Here is a 27,433-nt window from a genome sequence, read left to right on the forward strand (position 1 = left end):
GTCACGAGTTACAGAAGCGTCCCTCTGTTGCTGCGCCATATCTGAGCATCTTATTGTCTTATTTTCATCTGCTTCTTCAAACTAGCAGCCAGCTAGGGGGTCGTATGACCAGTTCATTTCAGGTAAAGATGGCCTTAACAGCAGTCGTGGGAACCAAAGTAGCTGCGCTAAAGGAAATTTTTTTTTTATCTCCTAGGCCTGTCACGGTAACAAATTTTGCCATGCGATTAATTGTCCCAGAAATTATTGCGATAAACGATAATATTGCGCTAATTGATTATTGTTGTCATTCTGAGACAATTTTCAACTAAAATAACAATAATGCTTTAAAAATGCAAGTACACCCTTTTAAAGATCAACATACTTTAATTTCTAAAAAACATTTAGCTGGATGTGCGGACTAGTTTATGGTCATCCAGTCCACGGTCTGCTGAAACACATCAGGATTTCTCCTGGGGTTTTGGCAACATGGTTATCTGGAACATATGATCGCTAAACACCATGTAACATAGTTACATCATCTATGGTCATAAGGGGGACATGTTTGGACTTGACCAGAGGTGGAATGATAAAATTGAACGTCTTTGATCGCCTTTAATATGTCATTTTTCATGTCATAGTAAGACTGCGAAATTGCCGTTTGTAACATGTATCTTCATCCAGGCGATTCCTACTGGCTGCGAAATGTTTGCAACAGTTTTCAAAATGTTGCCTTTTTAACAACGTTAAAGAGCAGCATAGCTTTACCAACTATGTGTGAGTGCACGCCATGTTGCACTGTCCTGTTGGTAGCTAATCTGTTGGTCAAACACCCCAGTGATCATGGACTGTCGAGAAGCTGGACCTAACCTGTTTGTGATGATCTTTTTTTCCCAGCTGGAAAAACTGCAGTTGATGTGTAGAAGGAAGCTTGTTTTATTGCCATGTTTTGTTAATATTGTCTTTAAAAAAAAATGTGACAGTCGAGAAAAGAAAGACAAATGAAAATTCTTGCATCCAGCAAATTTATTGCGCACATTTTTTCTTATTGTGTGATTGACTTATTGCGACAGGCTTAGTATCTCCATCCTCCTCAAAGTCTTGCAGAACGAGATTTTACAAGAATAACACCTAAAAATTGCAATGTTACTTTATCGAAACTAACAATTCCTCCTCTATTTTCAGAAAACTGTCATGAAATGAGCTTATGACATTTAAACTTTAGTAAACTATCAGTCTATGATGGACGCCGTTAGGGGGTGGGAAAATGGAATAAAAAATTTTTTTAAAAAAAGATAAAAAAAATCTAGGTTTTTTGCTTCACAATTTTAAAATAGATTTTTTTTTGTTTGTTTGTTTGTTTAAAAAATTGATATTTCTTTTCAAACAAATAAATAATCCATCATGAGATTTTTGTCATTTTTCCAGTTTTTGTTGATCTTTTTACTTGTCTTCTTGGGCATTATGGCGGCAGAATGATTGTCTGGCTGCTGTGTTGTTTTTTCTTAGTTTAAATCAAGAAAAATGTCGATCAAAAAAAGTTTTATACATTTTTTTTGTTTTTAATTTACAAAAATCTGCAAAATCAAAGAATCGGCACCCAAAAAGTCGGACAAAATCTGGACAAAAGCATTTTGTCACAGCCCTAGTGGCTTCATTAACTTTATATTAGCAATAAAAAAAGAATCTTTATTCTGCTGTATTTTGAAAACGTTGACATTTTTGTCCATTCAGAATGTGTTCAGGAAAATAATGACTTGTCTGACTTTCCATCGACCTGCAGAAGCTGAGGATGTGGACTAAATGTCACCATGGCTTGCCCCAGGCCGCTGCTCCCCGCCTCCCCCCTCACCTCCCTCTCAGTGACTGACAGCTATCTATCGTTGTCAATCATCAGCACCTCCCTCCCCTCAGCCCAACCCCTCACGGTTGTGCTTGGGGCGATTCAGCCCAGTGCTTGGTGCAACACTATCAGATGGCATGACAAATTACTTCTCCTTGGCCTCATTACACACACATACACACACAAATACACACTTACAACGCTACAAAGCAGACAGAGAAGGAAGTGGTCCAAACATATCACAGCTCCAAAACCCTAAGCAGACGTAAGACGAGTCAATACATATAAAATCATCCAGACTTGCTGCACAGACCCTCTAATAATGGCTCGTTTCAAAGGCTGTAAATGTTTCTAAATATTCACCCCTTTTTCTGTACGCACCCCCATTATTGATTGTCCTTATCTGTCATAATTCAGCACAGTCTGAGCTCACTGCAATCATTCTTCACTGATAGACTGAGAGGAGGAGGACGAGGAGGAGGGGGGCGTCTATCAACTTGCAATGAAAAGCAGAGATAGTCTTCGTTTCTATAATTTCCATTTTTGCCATCTATAGAATGAATTCTGCAGATTCACATGGTTCAATGTGATCGCTACAACATCTGGACGTGGCAAGGTAAAAAAAAAAAAAGAAAAAAAGAAGAAAAAAAAGGACTTTTTTTATCTCAAACATTCAGATTTTCTCTTCAAACATTAAACATCCTTCTTTTCTCCTCCTTCTCAGGTGTTCCTTCAGTCAGTCTTACATGTTTGCCCTTTATGGTCATCCACAGGCCACCACAGTGCATGCTGTGAGTATGTTCTTTCTTTTTCATGGACACCTCTCTCCTGTTAGGAAGCCTCAGGGTGCTACGTGACACCACACGAGATACCACTCCTTTTGACCCGAATGGTTTTCACAGTAAACCACAAAGCCAAATACAACTTATTTAAAGTTTGTGTGGTGTTGTGGGTGAAATCGCATCCAGACATCTATTTAACTTCACGTTTCTAAGCATCATCACTTTACAAACCAAAACACAGTCACGTCCAACCTGTCTCTGACCAATCACATGCTCATTTTTCTCAACACTCATCCTGCTGAATGTTGCAGAGTTTGAACCATTTACAAACAACCCAAAATAGATCCCTGTTGGTCTAAACCTGCTTTAAATATTTCTTTATGTTTGTTTTCTTCTTCATTTCCATTCAAATGATGATTTAAAGTTGAGAGGTGGCAAATTTCTTTGAAATAAGTGGCGATAATCTCACAGGAAAAACAAACATTCTGGCTGGAATTACCAACAACATAGATAAATGTCAGGCCCTTTGGTTACACGTTAACCCTTTATGGAAACTGACTATTTTTAATCACTTTGTTTTCTTTTATATTCAGCATTTTGTTTATGTAACAACAGAATGGAGGTGTTGGTACACACCTGAAGGACAATTTAAGGTTAAAATCTCTCATTTCAAGGTATTTCAATGAGTGTCCTATAACGGGTTAAATAAATAAGCTATCTAATAACCTTGTTTGGCACATGTTTACACACACACTGCGTATGAAGCAGCTACATGAGTCATGGCAGAAGGTATCTACCTGTGAAAATCAGAACCAGGTGTAGATCTCCGCTGAACGGCCGGTACAGTGCTGCAGCTATTCACCAGCTATCGCCTTCTCCAGCATATTCCCATATTACTTATATCTAACCAATTTCTTCAGGGCTACTTGAGCACCTGGAGGGGGGTGAGGGCAGTTAGCAGATATGGGATTGGGTCTCTACCTCTTCCTCCACTGTGGTTATTGTCAACAGGGTAGCATTCATGCCTAACAGGGCCACCAGAGGTTATCGCTGAGCCAGAGTGTGTATGAGAAGAGGAAATCTAGCTGCAGGAAGCCCGACGCATATCGTTCTGTGTAGCCCTCGGGGACCAAAGAGGGGACGCCCGTACGCCGTGCCTGTATAGCTGTCTGACTGTGTGTAGTGAGGGGGAAAACTGCAGTTGTGTGTTTTGCAGGTGTGTGCAGAGGAGGAAAATTGGCTGAGGGGACGGAGAGAAAACTGAGCAGTGCAAATGTTCTCCTTAAACAGTGAAAGTGCAGATATGATTCTGCAGGGCGAGGAGGAAAATAGGAGATATTCAGCTGAGCAGCGATACTCAAGCCAGGGGGTGTCAAAGGTAAGACCCCGTGGCCAAAACCTGCTCGCCAGAGGGTCCAGTCTGGTGACGTTAGCTGCAGATTCCTTATTGTTAACATGAGGTTGCATTTTGTTTAAATACAAACATGATCAAGGCAGGGGGACGTAACTTCTGTCTTTTATCACATAATTCTCCTTCTATGTTTGTGTCAGAAAGCAAAAAAACATCATTTATATCTTATTAACTCCAGTTCAAACCATTTTAATCAAGACTTGGTGCAGTGGTGGTCTAATATCTCCTAGATCAAAGTTCAAGGAGGAAAATAAACCCGTTTTTTATACATAATTTACGTTGTTTCTCATTTTCTGTTGCATTATGAGCCGAGTCATCCTGCTGGTCAGGATATCTACACACATTTATGTCAACAAACAGGTATGTGGATTAAATTAACCAGAAATCACTTGAAAATTTGCTGTATTTATAATGTGAAAAACCGTATTTTTCAGCTCCAGAGAGCTATGATTGACTGTTAAAGTGTTGCGTGTGATTAATAAGTTGTAATGCATGTGTAAATGATAAACTGAAGTAAAAATATTGTTTAAATGATGCTTGTAATTGATCTTCTACAAGGACAACTCATTAAACAAGCATCTTGATTATATATTTGTATCTTTTTGTACCAAAACACAGCAGAAAATGTGGAGTTGTTGTTATTTATAAGTTGCTATGCTAACGTTTCGCTCGCCCAGCCCAAACGAGATCAAACTGCGCCGTTTGTGGCACCTGAACTAAGACGGGTTTGGCACCTTGACACCCCTCTCCAAGCCAACAAACTAGTACATCCTATGTGTTCAAATCACTCCAAGACAATGCAAACACACACCTAGCAGTGGCAGTTAGCTGAGCTCCCAGCTGGTCGTCAGGCTGAGATACCGTCTCATCACACACACATCGCAGCCGGAGTTAACGTCTCATGAAAACCACCTTTTTTTTTTTTAACCACCTGGCTGGAGAGTTTGTGCATGAGCACACGCATTTCCCTGTCTTCTTGTGTGTTTCCGCCCTCCCCCACCTCAAAAACTCTGTAAACACACGTCCACACTGTTTCCTGGGATTAATGGCAGGTCTCTAAATAAGGCCAAATGGAGATGTGGATGGGAGGGGAGGTAAGTGGTGAGAAGGGCCCAGCAGTGGCTGCCTCTTACCTTTTTGTTGTTTTCTTTAATATCCTGAGGATTGAGCGACTTGTAGTCTCTGAAAAAACAGTGAGGAGGGTTGGAGAGGAAGAGGAGGAGGGCAGAGGAACAGAAGATAGAGAGACACAGCAGAGAAAAAGGTGCGTTTAAATATGCGTCACATGTAATGGTATTAGAACTGTAACGTGCAATTTCAGAGCAGTGCAATCAACAGAACTAATAGAGTGGAAAATATGTAAAAATAACACACTGGAGTGCAAAGAAAGAGGAGCATAAACACACACATGTACACAGAGCAGAGTTTTAAATGATTATCTTCATGTCTGCTCTTTGATGGGCGTTTGCATGTTTCACACACATTTAATGGTAAACGTTTAAGGAATCACACATTGACTGAATACTTAAAAATAACAAGCAAACGAGATAAGTGTTAACAGAACGCAGAACACGACCGGTTCTGTCGGTTCGTACATTACGTCCGGTCGGAAGTGGTGCAGGAGGGCGCAGAAGGCCAGCCCGTTCCTCCAGGAGGTGGTGAAGTTGGTGATCTTCACCCCGCGGTAGTTCTTTGTGACCTCACGGCACCAGGCCAGCAGGGATTGGCTGGCGTTGGGTTTCCCTCCGAGAACTGGGCTCGGGACCGGACTGGGCTGCAGGCAGAGGGGAGAGGACGACGACAAGGAGGTGAATGGAGACATAAACAAATTTACTTTCTTTTTTAAATATTTCATTTGTGCTTGTAGCAGCTTCCATCCTCCCCCTTCCTCTACCTTCTTTATTTCTCAATAAAATGTTATACTTAGCATCTAATTAGCATCCCATGCTGGCATATAATCAGCCTGCACATGCATGAACGTGCACACGGGCAGACACACCCCGTAATGAAGGGTCATTCAGAAAGCAGTGTATGACCGTGAATAATGTAAACATCTTATTAATTAGCTCCGCCTTTGAAGTCTTATCTGGGTTGAAAGCGTTCGCCATTAGGAGCCTTCCCCTCTCCCAGACTCCAAATCCCACAAATCCTTGGTAGTATGGAGACACTGGTCTTCCTCCGACAGCCAGCAGAACCAATGCTATTCTGATTATTCAGCTGGATATTCACTAATCTGGTTATGGAGGGCCTGATACGGTTAATTCTCTCAGATCATTCTGAAAGAAAATGACAAAAGTGTCATAGAGATTTGATTAAATCCATTAGAGGCCAGTGATCAAAACGTCTGGAATTTGTTTGAAATCCAGGAGCAAATTACTTTTGTGTGCAAGACAAAGACATTAACGTTGGACAAATAAGATAAATTCATCTAATTACACGTTATAATATCTTTAAGAGGGATGTCTAAGTTTAATCAAGCTTCCCACCCTGAGGTCATCTTTCTTTTTCACTTCGTTTTGATTGTCCAGTTTAATCCTGTGTGAAACTGAAACAAACTTCCCAGCATATGATTGCTGAGTTTAACCTTTTAAAAGCTGCAGCAAGTAAAAGACGTGAGCTGACCATCAGGACTAGTCAACCCAGTTTTAAGCCACACAGTGGAGACGCTCTGGCCTTCGTGAGGTTTGCGGTGGCCATCCGACCCCCTCTGCTGGCAGCTTTTTGCTACTGCACGAGCAGAAAATGAAGTCATGCAAGAGGCAAGACTGGAGACACATTTGTCATTTGAAATTGGCAAGGAAGAATTACCGAAAGAGGCTGAGCATACTCCAGCTCGATTAATCCTTTTTGAAGAACATGTGACAACTTAAAGAAGGTTTGGATGGGTTGCAGGAAGGTAAAAAGGGGTTTTGTTTCAATTGTAAATGAAAAATTAGGAAAAAAAAAGATGCACAAATGACGTAAATTAAAACAAGATGTTGAGACTAAATTCATCAGCAAATGTAAAGAGATTCTGTCAATAACAAGATCAATCATGTTCTGTTAATGAAAGACATGAAAATATAATGAGTTTGGAAAGTGAGAAAATAGAAACATGAACGGCATTAGCACAAAGATGCCTCCTGCTCATCTGTAGTTGCAGTTTAACCTGCAAGTTTGAAACAGAATAAGACGCCACGAGGCCCCAAACAGATGAAAGAGATGGGAGGACATCTCCAACAGCAGTTTCTAACCTTTGTGCCAGAGTGTGTGAGTGTGTGTGTGTGTCATGCAGTTCCCCACGGCGGTCTCGGTGCGGGGAGACGGTAGCGGGAGCCTGAGGGGCAGACACTTGACATTTCCGGCTCATCTTTAAAAGAGGGCCTTAACCTTTCCCCACAGCTTCTTCAGACACGTTTTAGGAGACCCTGACGATACGTCTGTGACGCCCAAACAAAAAGAAAAAACATTAAAAAGTCAAAGTCGGTACTGATTATAACCCTGCTGCAACTACTGGAAGTAGAAACGGACAGAGGTCTCTTCATTTTATCACTTTCAATCACACTCATCGTGCAAACTAAACCTGCTTGTATTCAGTGTTTTCTGTTGTTTCTCTGTGTGTGTGATTTTTAGTGTGGAGTGGGGTGTCTCCAGGCCTCCCCCCCCCACTTCTGTTTCTTCAAGTGACGGTTGAAAGTAGCTGTCTAATTTGAGCGCTCTAATTACCTGGGATTAGAGACCAGGTGCTATTAAAGCAATTAGGCACACAACACACTCCAGTGCTGCAAAGCCTGTATACTCGCCGGCAGAAACAACACACACACACACACACACACCTGGAAAATACTGCCTATGGTAAAATAAAAAACAAATATCCAAGTAAATGAACTGACTGAAAACAGACAAATACAAACATGAATGGTAACTGGAGTTGTTGATGAAAACGGCGAAGTCGGGGAGCTCTTCGCTCTACCCAGGATGTGTAAATAAGAGACACGTTTCCTCATCCCGACAGACACGCTGGATGCGAAGTGGTAAACCATCCCACCGACTCCTCACATCCAAAAAAAAAAAAAAAAAGCTGATGTAATTTTCTCAGTCTGACTGTTCCATTACGCTTTTCCCTGATAAAGGTTTACAAATGCATCTAGTCAATCAGGCTTTCATATGCGCCAAATAATAAACAAACAGCGTATCGTCTTCAGCAGGAGCCGGCTGCCTTTCCTTAAGACACAAACACCGGGAAGAGTGGAATTTTCATGAGGAGCAGAAATGCACCCTGACTTATCAAACAGTTCGCTGTCTTGCCTAAAGGAAGGTGTGCACATGCGTGTGTGTTTGTTCTCTTTTTTTTTTTTTTTTTTATCAGACTGTGTGAATGTCACACAGTGTGTGTGTGTGTGTGTGTAACACTGACACAGCCATGTAGCGAGCTCGGCTCCAGGGTAGGATTAGCAGAGAGTACTGCCTCGGCCCACAAACATTACACATTAAAAAATGAAAAGGCAACCTTCATTACTATCAGTGGCACATAACCTCGCCTCTTCCTCCTCCTCTGCTACTATTATACACAGCACTAACAGCCTGGCAGAAAATACAAGCTACTGACAAGAGATTCCATTATTCCTCATGCCTCAGTGTCAACAACATACATCTAACAGGGCAAAGAAAGGAAGGCGGTAGAAGGATGTTAGAGAGAAAGAAGGGGGGGGGGGGGGGGGGGCGTTAAGCTCAGTACATTAAAAGAAACCTGGTGATAGAAGCATCTCCGTTACGGCTGGTGTTTGGAGGATTTCTGCTTTCTAAAATGTGATTTTGTTTAAGAGTAATACAGTCTAAGTTGTAGATCTGGAGTCTAAGCAGGTCTAGTTTCACGAGAATATTAGTTATTTTAAAGAATTTGCAAAAAGTTACTGTTTGTAAAAGAAACGATCCAAAACAAACACATAAACCTCCCGATTCTCCAGAGGAATCTGGATAAATCTGGAAACAGGATAAATAATGACCATCTGAAATAAACAGACGTCACGTTGATGCTCGAAATGATGTCTATGTTGATTTGTGTATGTAAAGTGCCCTGTGACAACATTGTTGTGAAGTGGCGCTATACAAATAAAGTTAAATTGAATTGAATTGAATTGAATTGATGGCAGCAGAGGATGCAGCGATTAATCGAAAATAATCAAATGACATTCAGAACCAATAATTAATGTAATCTTGCTCATGTCAATTATATGAAATATTTAGAAATGTTCTTTTCTTTTAAATAAACAGAATAATATTAAATGAATGACTATATCTAAACTAATATAATTTATTTCACAATATCTGCTTTTATTCGGAAAATATTTGGCACAAAACAGGTTAGTTAGCTAAAAGTACGACAGTGAAACAACTGCTAATTAATCATAATTGATGTAACCTGCTCAATAATCAAGATTATATTTGAGGCCATGTAGCTCAGACAATAAGAGTGTATGTCAGACAATAAGAGTGTATGTCTCTTAACGCTTTGCCTCAGTGCACCCAAAACTACTTGGATTTCATTTTTTTTAAGGTGTTGAAAGATGGAAAAGAATTCATTCATTCATTCATTTTCTGAACCGCTTAATCCAATTCAGGGTCGCGGGGAAAGATGGAAAGTAGGAAAATATATATCTATATATATATATCTATATATATCTATATATATATATATATATATCTATATATATATATATATATATATATCTATATCTATATATATATATATATATATATTTTAAAGATGGAAAGTAGTAAAATAAAAATGGAAACTTTTTGATTTTTCTGATCCAACATGGCACAAAATGTTCACTCGTCTGTACTTAGAAAGATTTAAACTTTGGTGTGTGCTTCTTTTATACCTATTGTTGGCACCCTTACTCATCACAAATTAGCTCATTGTACAAGATGATTTTTGCCAGAATATTCTGGAAATCTTTGATTTCTCTATTCATCTCACAACTTTTTTAAAAAATTCTGTATCAAATTGTAAAAAACAAAAAAATTCAGCAAAAACAGATAGTTAAAAGAATCACAAAGGAAATATTTCTTTATTAGAAAATTACCTAATTGTTCCCACAAACTGACAAGAATATCTCATAAATTGATTCCCTTCATCTAATTAATCAAACAAACAAGTAATCATCGTGGGAAAGTCTGTTCACTTCCAGCAGTCTGGATCAGTGGTATTCTACATGAGGACAGATGCAGAGTTGGGGGTAAAAAAAATACTTCAGGCAAAGTTGTTGGGCCAAATTAAGACCAAATAAATACCAAAAAAAAAAGCTCACACGGTAATAAAGACAAGTAAAGGACTTAAACTGGCCTTTCTGAGTCATAAAAAAGATACAAGTCAAATGCTTTAAGTGGCAGCTTTGTCTCTCCCTCTGGGGCAAGACGCTTCAATGGAAACTTAACTGGCCTCAACCCAATGACATAAACCCACGACTCTGTGGAGAGGAAACAGCTTCCATGTCTTTCCAATCTCACTTCCGAGGCTTCAAAACACTGTCAGAGTGTCAGATTTGAGGAGGTGTTGAATCTCATACTCTTTAAAACTTGTAATCCGCTCAAGGGAGCCTAGAGCAAAAAAAAAAAAAAAAAAAAAAAAAAGAAAGAAGGAAAAGGAAGTCCTTACACACATACAGTGCAGCACATATAAACATACTAGCAGTAGCTATCCATAACAAACACACACTTGAAAATATTCACACTAGTTTGCATTTAAGAGGACTTTATGTCCGTTCTGCTGCTGAAAAACTCATCTGATTGGCTCGTCTCCACCTACCCAGATGCCCCATTATTTAATCAACACAGGCAATTAGTTTAATCCGCGCTTTATGTGACATCAGCACATTAGAGACGGACGATGTGGAAACAAGAGCGATCACGTCGCATCATCTTAGCCATGAAATTGTGCTTCTGGTTTCATACATTTGCCTCCGTGAGAGTGAAGGGGATGGAGCAAAGTCCAATAAAAAGTTCAATTATGTAAATGGAGATATGGAGTGGATGGAACAATAAGGAAATGAGGGAGGGAGGGGCTGACGACACGACGGAATAAGAGAGGAGAGCGAATGTAGCGTGAAAAATAATACACATTAACATACAAAGGAAATATGGCATTATGGGCGTAATCACACTAAGAAGGGGCTCCCCTTCCAGAGAAAGGGGTGAGAGAGGTGAGTGTGCATGAATGTGTGACTCTGCATGCAGATAGTGTTTCTGAAACGTCAGCCTTCATTCTTCACGTGAAAAACGGGAACCGGCTTCCTGGGAGCAAGAAGTTAAACTACTTCCTTTCACTCATCTTTACAGCATGAACTAAATATAAAAAAAAAACATGTAAATGCATTCATCGTGATGGAAATGGGGGCTGCTGAGTGATTCACTTCGCAGCAGATACGTCTCCCCATCTAGCAGTCAACTTGCAAGCCAAGACGGAGACCCTTTCGGCAGTTGGCTACCAAGATGTGAAATGCAATAATCGGGGAAAAAGCTGCTTCCGTTTCCAGCACCGGTTTGCTTCCAAGGCCTATTTTGCTCCAAAGGAAAAGAAAAAAAAAAAAACATAAGGCAGAACCGGAGAGCACAGAAACAGAAATAAAAAAATAAACCATTCACTGTGGAGGAAAAAAAAAAAAAAAAAGATGCTGGAATAAAACAGTTAGGAGGAGACGGCAGACGAAAAGCGAGTGTGCCAGCTCGCTGTGTGCCCAACCGCTCATTCGCTCGCCTGACATGCAACGTAGGGGCATAATGCGTTGTAAGCGATGGCTTTAGCTTGTCATGGAAACGGCAGTAGCATTACCCACACTCACGCCTCTGCAAATTAGCTTTGGCTGGGTGGGGGGGGGGCAGAAAGAGACGGTTTTAAGGCTGAGTGTGTGTGTGTGCATGTCATGGTGAGGATGGTGCGTGGTGCAGGGATACAGGTGGGTAGGACACGGATCGAACGCGCAGATCTCCAGAGGACGAGCTCGTCTTAAAAAGTTTTTTAAAAATCAGCTTTTCAGATTGAGACGAAACAAAAAAGTGGGGGGGGGGGTGCAGGTATAGATCTATACCGTATTAATCTCTCTTAGCTGCCATCTTCAACAAACAAATTAGAGGTGCAACGGATTCAGAGATCGGCTGAGCTGATAACGACGACATTTATCAATTAATCTAAGCCTGGGCAGGGAAACTCATTAAGGAGGCCACTTCAGGAATTATATTCTGCAGGTAGAGAGGACGGATGTGCATGTCTACGAGATGTGTGTGTGTGTGTGTGTGGAGGGGGGGCAGACGGCCATTGTCCAGCCCAGCGTGGGCTCCAAAGTGATGAGAGGGGTGATAGCACAGCCAATTAAAATGAACATAATTACAAAGTCACCTCTTTGACTCCTGATCAGAATACACATGCATCAACACACACGGACTACAGGAGGACGCGCACAGGCAGGGGAACGGAGGGACGAGCGTGACAAGACAGAAACACGGGGAGCGTATATCTGTAGAGAAAGTAGGAAAACAGAATGAGACGAACTTGACACAGTAGAGAGTGTGAGTTGTGTTAAGCTTCTTGATTTAGCTCATCTAATACCAGTCCACACCTCCATCACAAGCTACGTCAGAGTTTACTCTCCTGAATGTCTTTATTTCACTGCACAGCTGACCAACAGATGGAAGAACAACATTAGTAGAAGTAGAAGGTAATAAGTGACCCTGAAAACAATTTGACAGTGATCTGGGGTTGGACATATTCCCTGAAGACATGCTGGTCTTCAAACATGTTAAGCATCGGCTTGACGGAGATCAGTCACATCTGTACCTCGCTGCTTTTCCAACTGCTTCGTCAGATGACCAGCAGCATTGTTTTCAAAGTGCGTTTCCCCAAATTCAGCCATTCCAGGAGTCTCTATTGACCTCTGCTGAGAACGAGCTGTATGGCAGAATCCGCGACCAGGAGGAGGAGGAGGTTTCCCTTCATGTGGTCACAAAGAGAAAGATCACAGACTCACCTGTTTGAGCAAATACTGTACATACACAAGAGGTGTAAGTGGAGAAAGCGAGCGAGAAAGGAGAGAAAGTATGGAAACTAGGTCTGGACAATTAATCGGATTTTAATCTCAGTTATGATCTGGGTTTCCAACGATCATAAAAATAAAAGGGTGTGATTATTTTCCTCTCTGCAGTTTCCTCTCCTGCTGTCTTCAGCTGCTAATCGAGCGTCTCTGGCGTTGCAGCGCTGTGCTGTAAACTCCTCCCACAGCCGCTTTGCTTTCATTCAGACACTGTTGCCAACTTGGCGACTTTCTGACTAAATCTGGAGACTTTTTTTGTTAAAAGCGACAAATCTAGCAACTTTTACTGGAGTTATTAGAGACTTTTCTGGTGTTTTGGCGACTGACTTGAAGGCACATATTGTTCTGCAGTTACTGTAAGGAAGGAGCAGCGGGAGCCTCTCCCGTCCTAAAGCACTCCCAGGCGGCCAGTCTCAGTCGGCTCCGGCTGCAGGTCCATGTAGAATAACTGCAGTAGGTTGTGGAAGTTCACCTAAACATAGTTTATACCATTGTCACTGACAACTGGCTGCATTATTTTCCTAAACATAGTTCGGCGAGTTAAACACCGTAATATCCCTCCGTTACGGGGCGTTACCATAGCAACGCGTTAACCAGCTGGTTCAGATCAGCCGTCTTTTAACAGGTGAATGAGAGAAACGCGCTGCAGCCTGACAGCCGTTGTTTGGTATAAAACGTACATCCAGGCCAACGTAAAATAGTTCCTATATAAGCGGTAAAAGCGGATTAAACAACTCGGAACCGTGCATTAGACGGTTATAATGCACGACACGGAGTCCAGAAAACCACGATGTGCAGCGTTGTTTAAAGATACTGGATAATTGTGTTAAATGATCTAGATATCAATTTCAGTCAAAATAATCGTGATTATAATTCTTGTCATAATCGAGCAGCCCTAATAGAAACTCACATGGCTGGCAGAAAAAACCTTTAGAAAGTGATTTTTCCATGATATTGCATCAAGTGACAACCTTGCACGGTTTAAAGTGAAGCCTATGCGGAAGTGCATAAAACTGCAGTTCCCCCTTCATCCACTAGGGGCTGCAAAACAGAGCAAATCTCCATAGACTCCCATGTTAAAAAGGCCAACTTCACAGCAGAAATAAACATGTTTACAGCAGAAATAAACATGTTTACAGCCTGGTACAAAACTCCATTTTAGGTTTAATAGGTCAGATTTACCTTCATGACAACTGTGGGGGGAGTGAATTTTTTTCTAACTCGCCCGTTTCAAAGTAATTTAATCTCGAAGTTCGGCATATTTAGGGGCGTGTCCTTTTGATTGACAGGTACCCGATCTCCCGCTTCAAGTCAGAAGAACGTAGAACAACCGCGGTTTTTTGCTGGTTAACAATGTGACTTGGCTTTAGCCCGCTTACCTCTGTTAGCTGGTTAGCTCCTGTTATCGGGTTAGCTCGGTTAGCTCTTAGCTAGACCAATGAATACACTGTTGACTCCTAGGCGTTCCATGAGCAGAACCATGCCAACGGGGAATCATTTCCTCAGTCTACATCAAAGGAATACAGATTGGTAGTCTGTTCATTTCACAAAAAAGCCAAAGCTGCTCTCTGACATCCTGTTTGACAGCTTTATCCAAAGCACTGAAGGCTAAAAATATGGGATTAAAGATGTTTTAGAGGTTTCTTGGGGCAGGTTAGAATAATCTTTAGTAATCTATAATAATCTTCTGTTCTTCAGTTCCTTTAAACATGCTTCTATGTAAACCATTCATTCATTTTCTATACTGCTTAGTCCGGGTCTGTATTGCTGGGAAGCTGGGGGACCATCCCAGCAGTCATCGGGCAGGGGACACCCTAGACATATCGCCAGTCCATCACAAGGCTGTGAACCATTTAACCAGAAATGTAAAAATAATCCAAGAAAGAAAAACTCCATGTTTAACGGGAAAATACGATGCAAACAGACTGTTCAGACACATTTGGAGTGACACCATTCCTCCTTTTCAGCACCGTTTGGTCTGCTTGAGTAGAAAACTCCTAAAGGAACCAAAGGAAATCTTTTTCAGTATTCCCTTCCCAACTGAACCAAGTTTCCCAACTATCCTGATGTAATTTCCTTTTAAAATAATCACCTGGGATCAAAGTGCAACAGAGTCTGAAGGTTGTTCTGATAGAACCAAACCCAATAAGGACTGGAATGACCACATCGGTCCACATTAGTCCAGCTCCTGTCAGAATCCTGGCAAACTAAAGAAATGATGCCGATCTGTGATCTTCAAGTCAAAATGCAAACGTACATTTGCACCTAATAAAAAGCACATACCTACATACCATCAGCACCAGCCTAAAATAGGGGGGTGCTGAAGGAGGGCTTTACAGAGAGGTAATTAAAGTCTTATCATTTCTACACCCTACGTGAGTTTCCCCCCCCCCCCCCCCCCCCCCCCACACACACACACACACACACAGACACACACACACACACACACACACACACACACACTTAAATCCAAGCACACCATTTAAAAGTCAAATCACCGACTAATTCATAAGATACCTCCCTGGTCCTTTGAAATAATGAAATATGGTTGGTTTAATTCAATTAAAATGTAGTAGGGGCCACTTACGGATAAACAAAGGGGGGGTTGACATAACTCAATGCTGCTTCAAAAAATGTGTGGGGGGTCCCGGACCCACCGGAGGTCCAAGGACTTTTCAAGTGCATGGACTTCTCTCTCTTCACCCGAAGCCCCCTTCAACCTCACCCCAAAACCCTGGATCCTCCTGGGTTTAAGCCCACACACACCTGGAAGATGAGGGCAGATTAAGACCAGATTAAGATAAAGTTACCCCTTCTTCGGCTGCTATGTCATTCAAACCCGTGGCCTCTACAGCCACTGGATAGAAGGAGATGTGAGACAAAAAGGTTTGTTTCATTCACATATACACATGCACACAAACACACACACACACACACACACACACACACACAAAGGACTTTCTGGTCATCCTCATAAGCCCTATTAGTCTGCCATAGAGCCTCTCATAGCAGACATCAATCATGGAGGGATTAGTCAATTCCCTCTCTAAATGAGAGGCGAGGCAAACTTCCCTTCAACTCAAAAGCAGGTCTCCTTCTTTCAGAGATTACACAGCGATTTGTTTTCATTTTCCTCCATCTTCATCGTTTTCTGTTTGACTTGGTTTTCATTCCTCTCTCTCGTGCTCTGCGTCTCTCCTTCTCTCCTGCTTGCAGCTTGTGAGGTAATCCTTGGCAGATAAAACTAAGGAGGACTTACCCAAGGCAGATTACAAGCGGCGCTTTGCGGAAGGCCCTTTTACACCAGCCGGCGCGGGTATTGAGGAGAGTGAGCTCTTCGCAGTGCTTAACTTGTGAACTCGACATGCATCCAACAGAGGAAGAGGTGGAAAAATGATAGCCGCATTACAGAAAGTGGATCAAAATATCTCCCTCACAACGCCGCATATGTACACACAACACACAGATGCGACGACAGCGGAGGAAAAAACTGAAGCAGCCGCTGAGCCATAATACCACAGTTTTATTCATTCTGTTGGGATTTCTTCTTTGAAAGACTGAAATTTTAACCTCACCTGAATTAAAACTTAGTAAAATCCGCAGATTATAGAACAGTTTCACCTCAATGGTTAGAAAAGGCTCAAACTAAAGAGGCTGTTCTAGAAATGGTCATGTGTAGCTGATGACAGTGATGCCCTGCAGCCTGAAGCAACAGGAACCACAATGATGGGACCTGAACCTGCATGGAAGAAGAAACTGTGCCTCTGCTCTCCCACAAGATCCAATGACAGGACGCTCGCAGACTGCAAGTAAGGGTTGGGGAGGGGTCCACACTGGGAAAAAGCAGACATTGAGAGGTAATGATTTAGCCTTACTCCACTCAAGGATTATTCTCCTAATATTACACAGCTTATGAAAAGGCCAACGTGGCCAAGAGGAGCCACTGAGGCTTCAACGCTTTGGTCTCAGAAATGGGCCGCGATGCCCATTTTCCTGCCGACACCGATGCCAAACTCGGAAATATAAGAGACGCTGCACTCTTCTGGTCTTTTGACCAAACAGTACAGACGTGTTAACCGCTGTATAAAAAGCTGGTGACTTCTGAGACATTTCACCTCCACTTTTCTTCTTTAACCTCTTAAACATTAAAGGGTCTTTTTGGGGTTTCTGGTCAAAAGAGCAGTGATTTTTTCTCTCGATGTAATCCATCTTGGTATCTAAATGAAGCTAAATACCTGTGAAATCCCACGTGAAGAGGAGGCATCACAGCAGATGCCACTGTGTTAAAGTAAAATATGTTTCCATCAATCTTACCAGTCATCAATAGCAGAAAATATGGGGAAGTATTTGTAACCCTGAATCTATGTAACTGGGAAGAAAATCGTGATTTTTGGATGAGAAAATGTTATTTTAGGAAGGAAAATGAATGAATTTACAGCTTTTGACAGATTGTTTTCTTGCTCTTGCTGCTTTAACCGTGTTTGGTGGTCATAAAAAAGGATTATTAAAAGCTTTGTTGGTCCAGGGAAAACATGCTTAGCTTGCCAAAGAATATGTAAAATATAAGCAAAAATATCAGTTGATAAATTAGAGCCCACAAGCATCTTATTGCACTCTTATGGAGAGTAATATAGTGTGATATCATCGGCAGGCTGATGGTACATACACCTTGGAATGCACCGATCCAGCTTTTTCAGTCCCGATACCGGGATCTAAACTGTGGGTCTCTGCCGATATTTGCCAATATTGGAAATCAATCTGCTAAAACCGATCCAAAGTAAAGTGGCAACATTTTAAATAGAACACATCCGATGACCAGATGTCTGTTGTAAAGCTCACGACTTTATTGAACGTATTTATGTGACGGCATGCTGTACCTGGGTCCCAAATGGTCAAAAAGGCGGCGAAAGCCGATGTTTTCAACGACGGAAAGCGGTTGTGAATCCAAGATAATAAATTCCACCACCTTTGCTTTTGTCTTTGTTGCTTTTTGGCTGTTAGCTGGTAAGTTTTCATGTCGTTGCAAGGTGTCCATTACAGTCATCGGTTTAACCGAACTTTCTCCTTTCGCTTTGTCCAGTTGAATAAACTCTGCATGCTCTTTCACCTGATGCTTTATTAAGTTGGTGGTGTTATAATTTGCCAGCTTACCGCCACCTCTTGAAACCTCTCTTTTACATATGTTACATGAAGCCTTCTGACTAGTTGGAGAAGCAAGAGTATAAAATCGCCACACAGCTGATCCCTTTTGCCCGCTCCATGTTTTGGTTGCGTGACTGAGCAGTGTACGCGAGGTAGCGACGTATAACATGTGCAACGTGGCTGCACCTGAATGACGCTATGGATCGGTTGCATGGATCCGATATCTTTCCAGTATTTTTCCCTGGATCGGCTCAGATATCCGACACCAGTATCCAGGAGCGCCGCTAGAAATTTTGGGCCCTATGAAAGACAATGATATAGACCCCACCACTTGTTTGCAAATTGTTTAACTTTGTTTTTGCTGCAACTGCTTATTACAGAAGCTGGAGACTCCGGGTTTTGTTATTTTAAATAAAAAAGAATTAAACAAAATGCAACACTTGTTTATTTTTTCAGAAACACCTGACGACATGTGTCAAGTTTTTCCTGTCCAAACCCGTCGCTGAACACGCTGAATATGCACGTGAAGGCTCAATTTATTTGCCTGATACATTAATACATTACATTAATATTATTTTTTTGTTTATCTGTTTACTTTACTGTTATATTTTCTTATAGCTTTTGAAAAGATATATATATTTTTTTAAGGAAGGGTTTATAATGTTCTTAGAGTTTGCACATCATCTTGGCCGCCTATCAAGTCGTGGGCCCTTGGAATCTTCCTAACTTTTCCTCTCCATATGGCGCCCCTGCCAGTATCGGATCGGTGTACTCTTACATACACCAGACAGAAACACGGCGGCCAATCAACTTGCTTGTATATATAAAACTACAAAAACACAGAGGCCAGAAAACCGTCCAACTTTATCCAGCGAAGCCAGTTTTCCAGTTTGGAATCGCTCTGAACACTGGGGTGAAACTCTGCCATGTGAAGTACAGAAGCATGTGGACAAAAGAGCCATGTTGTGTTTTAAATAAGAAAAACAACATCAGACTGTTCAGATTTGACAACAAGGAGAAAATAAATCGAAGAATTCAACCTGAAATCCACAGACTTCAGTGTTTTGGCTGCAGGTTGCATCTCGTAGTTGGTAGGTGAAGCCGTTCCTGCTTAAATTTGCGTCTTTGCATTAGAATATAGAGGAGTTCATGTTTTGATGTCATCTCAAGTGTTAAGCTTCCTTGTCAGGTTATAATTATAATTCTCCCTGAGCAGCGAAGAGAAGCTGGAATTTAAAAGATTAAACTACAAACCGAATCACAATATCCATAAAAAACACTGCAATTACAGTTTTTTCCCCTAAATCATTCAGGCCTTAATTCATTATATTTATGGAAACTTCCCGTCTGCATACGATGTCATTTAATTTTCCTCTTTGTGCCTATGGATACACCCCACTTTTAATTGGGGATTAGCATGTATGGCTAAAGGACTGAACTGTTTTGGAAACCAGAAATACACGCAGCTCCCTTTTAGGAGTGTTTTATTTGTCTTTTGTATAATTTTATATCCGTTTTGTCCTCTTCTCATAACTTTTCTTAAAACACCAGCTCTGGTGTTTGAGGGCCACAATCCTGCAGGTTTTCAATGTATCCCTGCTCCAACACACCTTTCTCATATAAATCAGTCATCGTGCAGAAATTAATTGGCTGTTGGATCCATTTAATGGAAGGAAAGTGTGTTGGAGCAGGGATACATGGCAAACCCGCAGGACACTGGACACCCCTGAATCACATCATGTCCAATATTGTTGATAAAAAACAAAAAAACTCACAGTCAAGACTATATTTTCAAGTAATAAATACTACAAAATACAAGCTGTTGCAAAGCTGAACCTTATTTTTATCCAAGCAATCATTTAAAAACACGAAACCCACTCATTCTCTTAGATTTCTGACCTTCGGTGTGAAACGATGTCAAACTTATCAGATCAGATGAAATGACTTTGCAATGGATAAAACGATAACAACGCGAGAGACCTTGGAGCAGGCAAAGTTCAGAAGACGAGAGATGACGGTCCTTGTCTCTTGGGCTCCCCTCTGTCCTCTAAAAAAAACACCCCTCAGTCGTCACGGTAACCTCAGAAACACTTCGCAGTACGTACGCGGTCCTCTCCTGCCGCCAACCTCGGTGAAAGCTAATTAAGAAATACCGCAGCCTTTTGCGAACTCAATTAAATCATGTTAATTTATTCTAATTTCAATTTGGAGGCAGAGTGAACTGAAGGAGAGGCTGTGGAAACAAAGTGTGGAGGAGGAAGGAGAGCTCTGGCCTCTGCCTCCCCCAGCACAGGAGCTCTCACAACCTGAGAAAGTATTTAATTTGAACCCTTTGATTAACATTAGCAATCACAGAAGCACTCCAGCTGAAGGGGAAGAAGACATAAATCTGCTGTTGGTTCGGCTTATCATCCTCAGAAAGGATGAAGATTTCTGTGTGTGTGTGTGTGTGTGTGTGTGTGTGTGTGTGTGTGTGTGTGTGTGTGTGTGTGAGAGAGAGAAAAGAAGAGATAAACGGGGAAAAATGGCAAAATCAAGTATTTGAAATGAGAGATTTACAGAGAGAAAAGCTTATAAAAACCTGCAAAGCTGATCTATTTGCTTTTTCCTTCAGTCTATTGAGACATCACAGATACGTCATGCTAGAAAGTCCAGGATTAACTTTACTTTTCCTAAAATTCCAGTAAATATTAGGACAATCTGAAACTTTTTTTCTTTCAAACTTCAGACAAACGCCGACTTCCAACTTTTCTTCATATGAAAATAACGCAAATATTTCATGGAGCGGAAACTTGATGAAAATCCAAAGATAAGAGCATCTAAGTGTAGAGCGGTCTGACTTTAGAATAGAGATGGAGATAAAACAAAAAGAGGAGGAGAAGGGGATCACTGAATTACTGGGACGGTGGGGGGAGAAGAGATGGACTGAATCAGACCAGACAGAGCTCACAGCCCGCCCAACAGGAACTCCTTCTGTTCATTTACATTAATCCCGCAGACATTTTCATCCCTCCGTCTCCTTCACACACTCTAAACTTGACGTATCTGAGGATCTATATCTGCCAGGCAGGACAACGGACAGACAGACAGACCGCTGCGGGAGACACGAAGCATCTCATGGCGGATTCAAGAATCACTTTTAACAAACCAGGAGACGAAGATGCAAACATGAAAACGACCTAAAATATTCAAAAGGTGCTCAGAGGTTACAAAGAGTCAAAGAAAAGGCAGAAAATACCAAACCACGAGCATGAGAAAGTAAAGGCTGTGTGTTTGTATGTAAACCCACTGACCCTGTATATGAGATTTGCATGCACTGGTCTGACTGGCTGCTCGTGCATGTGAGCGGCTCAGCGTTAGCATAAATCGCTGGAGTCGAATGCATGTTGCATTGGCAAAAATCCAGCGTGTTAAGCTCTTTTTAGAGCTTAATGTAAATCAAATGCATATGTTTAATACCTGTGCATCGTGCAAGTGTGTGCACGCCATATGTCCTGTAGAGGCAGCAATTTTCCACAGGCTGGCGCTGAAGTGGGAGGGTTTAATGCAATGACAAGGCGGATAAAATCTACACCCCGGATAAAGTTTGATGCCAAGTCTGCTCAAGTGAAGACAAACAGAAGAAGAGTAAAGAAAAAGTACTAAACGTGCAGTTTTAGAGTCAACACTGACCGCTACAGCACCTCCAAAGCTTCTTCCACTGATGCACTAATATGAGAATTAAAACATGATCTAGTTTAAGAGTTCATGCTACAGGAAAAAAGATGCTGCAAACCATAGACCGTATATGAAAGATGGACGGAGCCTCCAGCGGTTATAAGTGAAGCCAATGCAGAAGTGTATAAAACTGCAGTTCTCCCTTCATCCACTAGAGGCTGCAAAACAGAGCAAATCCCCATAGACTCCCATGTTAAAAAAAACCAACTTCACAGCAGGAATAAACATGTTTACAGCAGAAATAAACATGTTTACAGCAGAAATAAACATGTTTACAGCAGGAATAAACATGTTTACAGCAGGAATAAACATGTTTACAGCAGGAATAAACATGTTTACAGCAGGAATAAACATGTTTACAGCAGAAATAAACATGTTTACAGCCTGGTTCAAAAATCCATTTTAGGTTTAATAGGTCAAGTTTACATTCATGACAACTGTGGGGGGAATGAATAATTTTTTCTAACTCGCCCGTTTAAAAGTAATTTAATATTTAGGGACGTGTCCTTTTGATTGACAGGTACCCGATCTCTCGCTTCAAGTAAGAAGAACGTAGAACAACCACGGTTTTTAGTCGGTTAACAATGTAAATTAGCCTTAGCCCGTTTACCTCCGTTCGCTATTAGCTCCTGTTAACTCGGTTAGCTCTTAGCTACAGAAAGCTCGGAGTTCACTCGATATAAATCATCCACCATGACGCTCACAGCCCCCCTCTCAGCTCCACCTCTTTGCCCATATTTGTATTTTGTGGGCAAGACAACACGCATGCCCCTGCCAAGATGGTGATGGTAGGAACCGCCCACCGAGCTTCAATTCAGCTCTTCAGAAACCTACGGGTGACGTCACGGAGGCTCCGCCCATCTCTATATACAGTCCAAGGTGCAGACGTTTTAAACCCTTCCAGGTAGGCTGTAAACGTATAACAGGACACGTCGCCTTTAATTAGAGCGAGGTGTGTGCTTTCATCTTGGTTTAGCGATCGACTGAAGAGCTAGTTAAACGTTTGGTGGCGGTAGAAGGCTCGGTGTGTTTCAGGGAAGGTTATAACTCCTGCGGTATTTGCTCTCTGAACTGAGCCAGAAACTAAGAACAGATACATGCACACATGCAAGCTCAAGCGCGCATTTCCACTCTGTGCACGTTCATAATGTGGTGATGTGTTGGCTTCGTCTTGGCCCCTCATAGTGGGAATGTCTCCTCTTAATCCTTTCTGACTTCATACATTCAAAGGTCATCTCACAGCTCATGTGTAGGGCTGTGGCGTGTGTGTCACTGCCTTCGCTGTGAATAAGAACGAGGAAGGGAAAAAAAAAACAAAAAAAAAAACTATTTACACTTGCTGTATATGTCGACAAACCCTGCAGACCCATCTTGGCTGACTGTGAGCATCCCATCTCTCTCTACAGTTCCCATCTTCCTCCCACCAACCCTTCAATATCCTCCACATATTCTCCTTCAGTGCACAACGCCTCTTCAGTCTTCAGTTCTTTCTCCGCATCCCTCCCTCCCTCCAACCCGAGGAGGCAGGGGCATCTCTCGGCGAAGTGTGGCCCACCACAGGCCACTGGCTCTGGGTAATTAAAGTGGTTTAGGCCCCCTCACCCACAGTCACAGGCAACTGCAGCTGGGTGATAAAGGCACTGTGCCATAATTACATGGACGGCCAGCATCCCCGCCCAGCTACACTAAAACAGTCAGGAAGAGAGACCTGTGTGTGTCGGTTGTGTAGAAGTAACTGTACTTGTGTGTGTGTGTGTGTGTGTGTGTGTTTGTGTGCGCGCACAGGGGGTCAACACCCCCTTGTGATCACTGTGCTGTAGTTAAGCCCCCTGTGTTTAAGCTCCACGCAGGTTCATTGAGCCCCTACACCCTCCCACACACACAAATTTTAACCTCCAACCCCACCCCGCACCCCCAGCCAATCATTCCCCACCAGTGGTCTGACTCCTGCCGAGAGTGTGTGTGACCACCAGCCATTTAATTAGACCCAGTCATGATTTGCCTCATTTAAATAAATAAATAAACATATGAAAACACCCCAATAAACAAATACCTGCATTCAAATGAGCAGATAGAGAGTTTCATGAGCAGCTGATGAGACTGTGCAGGATGTGGACACACCGCCGCCACCACCGAAGAAATGCTTCGCTCGAAGCCACACATGCTGCACGGCAGACCGAAGAAAGGCCTCTAGTTTATTCTACAGATGTGGTGTTGATGCACCTCAAACTATCTGAAATTTAAAGCTTGTTCCATCCTCCACGAGAAGCAAAAACAAGAAAAAAACGTCTTGTCCGTCAGGTCCATCCATCCTCCAGGAGAAACACGTCTGCAGTGGGGAGGGATCACTGCAGGGGGGCGATGTCTGCTTTATGTGCAATGAACCCGGTTGTTACCTCCACCAGGTGATGTTTTTACCGCCGTCTTTGTGCTCAAGATAACTCAAAAGGTTACGGACGGATTTTTATAAAAACTTCAAGAGTTGTTGGAAATGTGAAAATGAAGAACTGATTAAATTCTGGAGGTGATCCGGATCACCGTCTGGATCCAGGAATGTTTTAAAAGGATTCTTTAACATTGTGCTTGGCGGAGGTTTCTGCTCTCCGAGTGTTTTTCTAGTTTCATATTTAACAAGCAACTTCGTCTGCGGCAGGGCGGGTCGTGCACGCGGCTGGGTCCGAGTGTTTTAATGCCACATGTAAAAATGTTGGTACTTTCTCACCACCTTGACCAGCTGTAGGGCTGGGCAATTAATTGATTTAATTGATTAATTCGAATTTACTGTTTATCAAGATTTATTTTTATGAAAAATCTGGATTTTTTTTTGCCCCGTCAGCACCTTTTGGGCTTCCGTACCTTATAGTGACGTTAGCGCACTCCCGCTGGTTTCCCACAGAAACACATAAACACAACATGGCAGCTAGCATCGAACAACAAGTTCCCCCTCTGTGTTTCCATTAGATTTTGTTGCTAAATAAAAATTATATTTGTACGTTTCGACAAACAACAGTTGTAATTTGTGGATGTTTCTATTGAACAGTGTTTAGCACATTAGCATCAAGTGTCGGAAAATCTCGTTTCTCTCGTGAGATTGTACAAAAATTGCGGTTAATGCAAAGTGGGCACGTAGCGTTATTTTAAGGTTTTCTACTTTACTTTTCTCCCTCACTTTCTTTTCTAAAACTCTGAAATTCGCTGTTGTTTATTCCACACAAGTGAAGTGAGGCCTATTCTGAAATGTATGATCAAAAGTTAAAAACTATCTCACAGTGGAAACGCACTAAATGTAAACATGTTGTTTCTTATGTTTACAGCGGCAGCGCCTGCGTCTCTTTTTACAATCTTGTTTAACAGCCTGTTTAGTTGCACTTTATATTCAGATAAACTCCTTGGCTGACTGCAATAAAAAGCATTTTTGAAAAAGAATTGTTTTTGATGTTTGTAATTTATTATTAATTTTTTCTTTACAGTAAGGGGAAAAAATGGATTAAAATTGGAAATTTTTTTTCGGCCATATCATCCAGTCCTAATCAGCTGTTTTATCAAAACTATCCGTTTTACCTGCAACAGGAAAAACGAACTGGAAGCAGTGACTCCGCTTCATGCTTTCTCCGTGTTAACCACGCCAACCTCACATGTCCGACCAATCACACGATACTTCTCGGAGCCCCGCAAGAAAAAAGTTTTGCCAGCCCGATGTGTCGAGAGCTGTCTTTAAACGCGTCTGCGAGAACAAAATGACGTCATTTTCTTCTCGGAGCCTCCAGAACAAGAAAAAAGTTCTGGCTTCTCGTGGAGAATGGAACAAGCTTTCTTCCCTAAAACGAATAAATCACTCACGTCAGCGTGTCAATAATCTAACAAACCTACTTCTCTTTTGCTTCCATCCAATATTTTCTAATCTATAAATCTGAAAAGAAATCATTTCATCGTGTTTTATAAGTAAAGCTGCTCTGTTTGCCTGCAACACATGGAACAGCAGATTTCCTGCAGACTGCTGCTGTGCGTTTATGGAGTTGTCAGTATGGGTGTGGATGTCTCCGACATGCGGAAACAGATTATTACAGTCAAATGAAGCCTGCTTACCTTGGGGGAGGAGGAGGCCAGCTCTCTCCCCATCACCACCGCCACCGGGCTGGGTCCACTGGGCTGCGTTCGCTCCCTGTCTGTTCCACTGCTGGGTTTGGAGGGTGGTGGACTGGGGCCGAGAGCAGCGCTGGTACTGGGGGGCGGGGGAGCCCTCCTCTTCTGGCTGCTGCCAACATCAGGAGAGGGGCCGGCGGCAGCGGCAGGCAGCTGTGCCGGGCTTGATGTCCTTGGCTCGTAGAACGGATTGGATCTGAAAGCGAAAAGAAAGGGTGAGATGACGGAAGAGAAGCAGCAAAACGGCAGCAGAAAATGCATTTAAAGGAGATTCCAGTGTTTTATTGCATTGTACAGAGATGTAGGAGTGTGAGGAGTGTGTGTGAGATGTGTGTGTGTGTTGCTTTGAACAAGCAACAGGTTGCGTGACACGATCAAACCTGAAACAAGGCTGCATGCCATTATAATGCTTCTATCAGGCTCGTTAAAACGGCTGCATTCCATTTCTGGATTCTTTTTCCAACATTAAATGATTTCTCTCTTTTTTATAAAATATGTAGTTTGAAACATTTTGTTTGGGTTTTCTCTGTTATACTTGTATTTTTTTGTTCTGTTGTTTGTTGTCGCCTTCTCAATGTTGCTTATTTATCTTTAATTTTTTTTATACATTTTTGGGAGCTAAACTTTAAAAGCGTGTTTATAACTTCTCCCAGACTTAAAATTCTTGTTTTGTGACAGTTTTTCTTATTTCTGCTGCAAATAACAAGAAGAATGAAGAATAAAATAATTCATATTTTTATTTTTATGTGTCTATAAATTATATTTAATTTTTCTTGAATAAATTTAACTGACTCTAAAAATAATAAATATCTGTTGTATAAGTCACATTTATATTTCTAATAACTCTTTCTATGCTTTATGAGTTTAATCAGTTTTACATATTTAGACCTTCATTAATGCTTCCAGATCACAACAGATAAAATCTATAAATATCTATAAAATCCCCAGATATTTAGTCCTAGCTTTCTAAAGATGGAAAATCAAATGATCACATCATGATCAGAGTAACTTTTGAGATCTAGACGTTATTTTAAATGTAGATACTGTCACGGTGGCGAGGAGGTGAGGCCCTAAATGTGGAGATGGAAGCCAGAGATTCTGAGTCTAGATGCTTTATTAAAATAAAACAACTTAACTGAGGGCAAACTATATGGGAAGACTACCAGAAGAACACACAATGGACCAGAAACTGAAACACTGCAGCAGAAGGGTATAAATACACACAAGAACACAACAGGACACAGGTGAAATGGATGAAACTAATGAGACCAGGTGAAAACTATGAACAGGAACTAAAACTACACAGGAAACAAGGCAAGGGGACTAAACAGGGAAAAACTACAAAATA

The 27,433-nt window shown here is 41.7% G+C and overlaps 1 protein-coding gene across 1 annotated transcript in view; it reads right to left on the reverse strand.

The window, feature by feature from the left end:
- ehbp1 (EH domain binding protein 1) overlaps positions 1-27,433 on the reverse strand; it is a 201,048-nt gene that overhangs the window by 102,616 nt on the left and 70,999 nt on the right. The window contains exons 10-12 of the mRNA XM_079249296.1: positions 26,029-26,281; positions 5,611-5,789; positions 5,149-5,197 (exon numbers count right to left, since the gene is read on the reverse strand). Coding sequence (XP_079105422.1) covers positions 5,149-5,197; positions 5,611-5,789; positions 26,029-26,281 — 481 coding nt within the window. The remainder of the gene's footprint in view (positions 1-5,148; positions 5,198-5,610; positions 5,790-26,028; positions 26,282-27,433) is intronic.

Source organism: Telmatherina bonti (assembly GCF_933228915.1).
Source record: "Telmatherina bonti genome assembly, chromosome: 11".
Classification (NCBI taxonomy): domain Eukaryota; kingdom Metazoa; phylum Chordata; class Actinopteri; order Atheriniformes; family Telmatherinidae; genus Telmatherina; species Telmatherina bonti.